Genomic DNA, 3,171 nt, shown 5'->3' with positions numbered 1-3,171 from the left:
AATATAATATAATATAATATAATATAATATAATATAATATAATGTGATATGATATGACATGATATGATGTAACATAACATAATGTGATATGATATGATATGATGTAACATAACATAATGTGATATAATAATAAATCAGGCTTCTAAGACCATGGAGTCAGGTTCACTCATCTCTCACCTCGCCCTGGGGACCCCTGCAAATACCACAACTGGTGCCCTCAGCCCTGCAGCCTGAGCTGAAGCACAGACCCACAGACGGGCTGTTCCTGGGGTACAGTGGATCTGAGGCTCTGATGCAGAATTCCCTCTCCCGTCTCCCATGCCAAGCCAAGCTGATTTTCCCGGTGCCACGGGGTACTCACCTGGCCCAAAGGCATCTTTGCACTGGCTGTCGCGGGTGGGACAGGTGCCCATGTAGCAATATCCCTCTCCAAATCTGCAGGGGTGCCCGTTGACACGGAACCGATCCTGGGGGCAGCTGGGGGAGCGCCCCGTGCACATCTCGGCCAGGTCACACTCGTCCTTCCCCGGGCGGCACACCGAGCCCGACTTCTTGAACTGGGCAGGGAGAAAATGCCACACTCAGCACCCAGCTCCTCCACACTGCTCAAACCACCCAGCTGAGGGCTGGAAACAGGCAGGAAAACCTCACTGCACAGCTGTGGGTGCAACAGCCTGGTCAGAGAGTGAGAAAACGGCTTCGTGTGCTCACAGTGGACTTGTGAGACTTTCTAGGGAATTGTAGAAGAACAATGATAACTTGTTAATAAACAACCTGCAGGTTGTGTTTTCCTACTCTTTCTGTTCTTCTCCAGGACTGTGAGAAAGTTTTTGTTCATTAACCAATCAAGTAGAATGTGTCAAATCGATCTATAAAAGAATTTTTGTATTAAAGCTGCTCTTGTGCAAACCAGCCTTGTAGTGAATCTGTGTCATTTCTTGCTCAACGGTGACACACAGGCTGTGTGAGGAGCAGGATCCGTATCTCCCTTCGTGTTGGATCTGTCAGTTCTCAGGGTTTGCCTCCTGTGCCACAGCTTTTATTGCCAGGAGAAAATGGCCAACCAAAGGGCTCATTCCTGCAGCACGGGGGGAGATTGAGGGAGTTGATGGTGGGGGTTTGGGGTGGGCTGCTGGGCAGTGCCAGCACCTGAGGGAATGGCTGGGGCTGTGCCAGGGAGGGAATGGCTGGGGATCAGGGGAAGGTTGGATTTTGGGAAAGGCTGGATTTTGGGAAAGGTTGGATTTTGGGAAAGGCTCATTTCCCCAGGGGGTGCTGGCACTGCCCAGGCTCCCCAGGGAATGGGCACAGCCCCGAGGCTGCCAGAGCTCCAGGAGAGTTTGGACGGTGCTGCCAGGGATGCCCAGGGTGGGATTTTGGGGTGTCTGTGCAGGGTCTGGGTTGGATCGGTGATCCCACATGTCCCTTCCAGTCTAGGCCATTCCATGATTCTGTGACAGTGCTCTTGGCAGTGCTGTTAAACACAGGGGACCAGTTCTGGTGGAAGGTGAGTTCTTGCTTGATCCCAGCAGGGATGAGGAGCTGCAGAGAGGGGGTTCTCACCTGGCAGTTCTCACAGGGGAAGGGTCTCACCTGGCAGTTCTCTGAGGTGAGGGGTCTCACCTGGCAGTTCTCACAGGGGAGGGCAGGGGTCTCACCTGGCAGTTCTCACAGCAGTCCCCGTGGGCACAGGCAGCTCCCGAGCTCAGCTTGCAGGTCTCAGGGTCACAGCACTCGTTGGTGCACTCCTGGGACAGAAGCAGAAGTCAGAGCTGGGGACAGGGACCCCACACCACTGTCCCTGGCTGGGATGGAAGTCTGGCACCTGCCCTTGGCTTTGTTGGGGAGCACCTTCCCCAAAATGCCTGGGTTTGGAGGTAGAAGCTGTGCAGGGAACTGGGGGTTTGTGCTGAACTGTGGGGATGGCTTTGTCCCACTCTCAGTTCCTCTGTCACCCTTCTGATGAAGCTGGGCTTCATCCTTCCCAGCACTCGGCACGTCCCCAGCCACCCCAGCCCAGCAATTTGATGACCACAATTTCTGCTTCAGCAAGAGCTTTCAGATTACAAGGAATTCATTTAGAATAAAGAGATACTGTGTAGAGTTTAAGCTTTCTAACTCCTTTGTCTGGCACTGTTTTCATATACTCCAGAAGGGTCTTGCCAGCCATTCTGGATTTGCTGAGCAATGGCTCAATAGCAATTAGCAATTGCTCAATAGCAGGGTTAATTGAGTAGTTGTGAATCCTACTGTTGATGTCCATTTTACCAGGCTGGCATTGCCTGTGTGGCCATGGGATCATGGTGGCATTAATGGCATTGAGATCTATACACAACAGAAAGCAGTCATGAGCCTTCTGAGTTTAGAAAAGAGAAAGATGACTTAACATTTACTTGAGCAGGAACTTTCATTCAAAGTCTGTATTTTTTGTTTGAAACATTGTGCTCAGCTCCAAAGCCAAATTCAGCCTGCTTTAGTTTTGCTGGGACACAAATTGTGCAGCAACAGTTTGAAGTCCTCATTCAAAAATCTGATGATGACCAGAGCTCACTGAAACAATATATTTTATATATAACATTGGACTTAAATTGCTTCAGGGATACACCGGGCTTGCTAAACAGAAGCGTGCACCCCAGGGACTGACAGCAAGCAGCAGTGCAGCCTGGCCGAAGCGCTGCGCCCTGCCCAGGGTCCCCAGGTACCTCCGGAGTGCCGCAGTCGCACTCCTCTCCCCGCTCCAGGAAGCCGTTCCCGCAGGAGGCGGGCGCGACGATGCTGCCCAGCTCGGGGATGTTGCTCAGGCAGCGGGGCATGTCGGCCAGCATGAAGGACTCGAAGCTCTGCAGGCTGCACGAGCTGAACTCCTTGGGGACCACCGAGCTGGGGGGGACACAGCAGGAGTTATGGTGGGATGGGCACAGGCAGGGAGGGAAACACCCCCTGGGAGAGAACTGAACACCTGGCTGTGCCCACAACTCTTCCGGTAAACATTTTTCTAAATACACATTTAACGTTTTTTATCTATCTATCTATCTATCTATCTATCTATCTATCTATCTATCTATCTATCTATCTATCTATATCTATATCTCTCTCTCTCTATATATATATAAAATATATATAATATATATAACATTATGTATGTATATATATAATATATATAACATATAT

General features: G+C 50.4%; 1 protein-coding gene across 1 annotated transcript in view; it reads right to left on the bottom strand.

The window, feature by feature from the left end:
• The window catches only part of LOC102043039 (zinc metalloproteinase-disintegrin-like batroxstatin-2), a 26,639-nt gene that overhangs the window by 9,810 nt on the left and 13,658 nt on the right, over window positions 1–3,171 (bottom strand). The window contains exons 12-14 of the mRNA XM_031063568.1: window positions 2,703–2,880; window positions 1,659–1,748; window positions 362–557 (exon numbers count right to left, since the gene is read on the bottom strand). Of these exons, the coding sequence (XP_030919428.1) occupies window positions 362–557; window positions 1,659–1,748; window positions 2,703–2,880 (464 nt within the window). The remainder of the gene's footprint in view (window positions 1–361; window positions 558–1,658; window positions 1,749–2,702; window positions 2,881–3,171) is intronic.

Source organism: Geospiza fortis, unplaced genomic scaffold (assembly GCF_000277835.1).
Source record: "Geospiza fortis unplaced genomic scaffold, GeoFor_1.0 scaffold176, whole genome shotgun sequence".
Lineage (NCBI taxonomy): Eukaryota > Metazoa > Chordata > Aves > Passeriformes > Thraupidae > Geospiza > Geospiza fortis.
The sequence above is the reverse complement of the archived record's forward strand: the minus strand, read 5'-3'. Positions and strand labels throughout refer to the sequence as shown.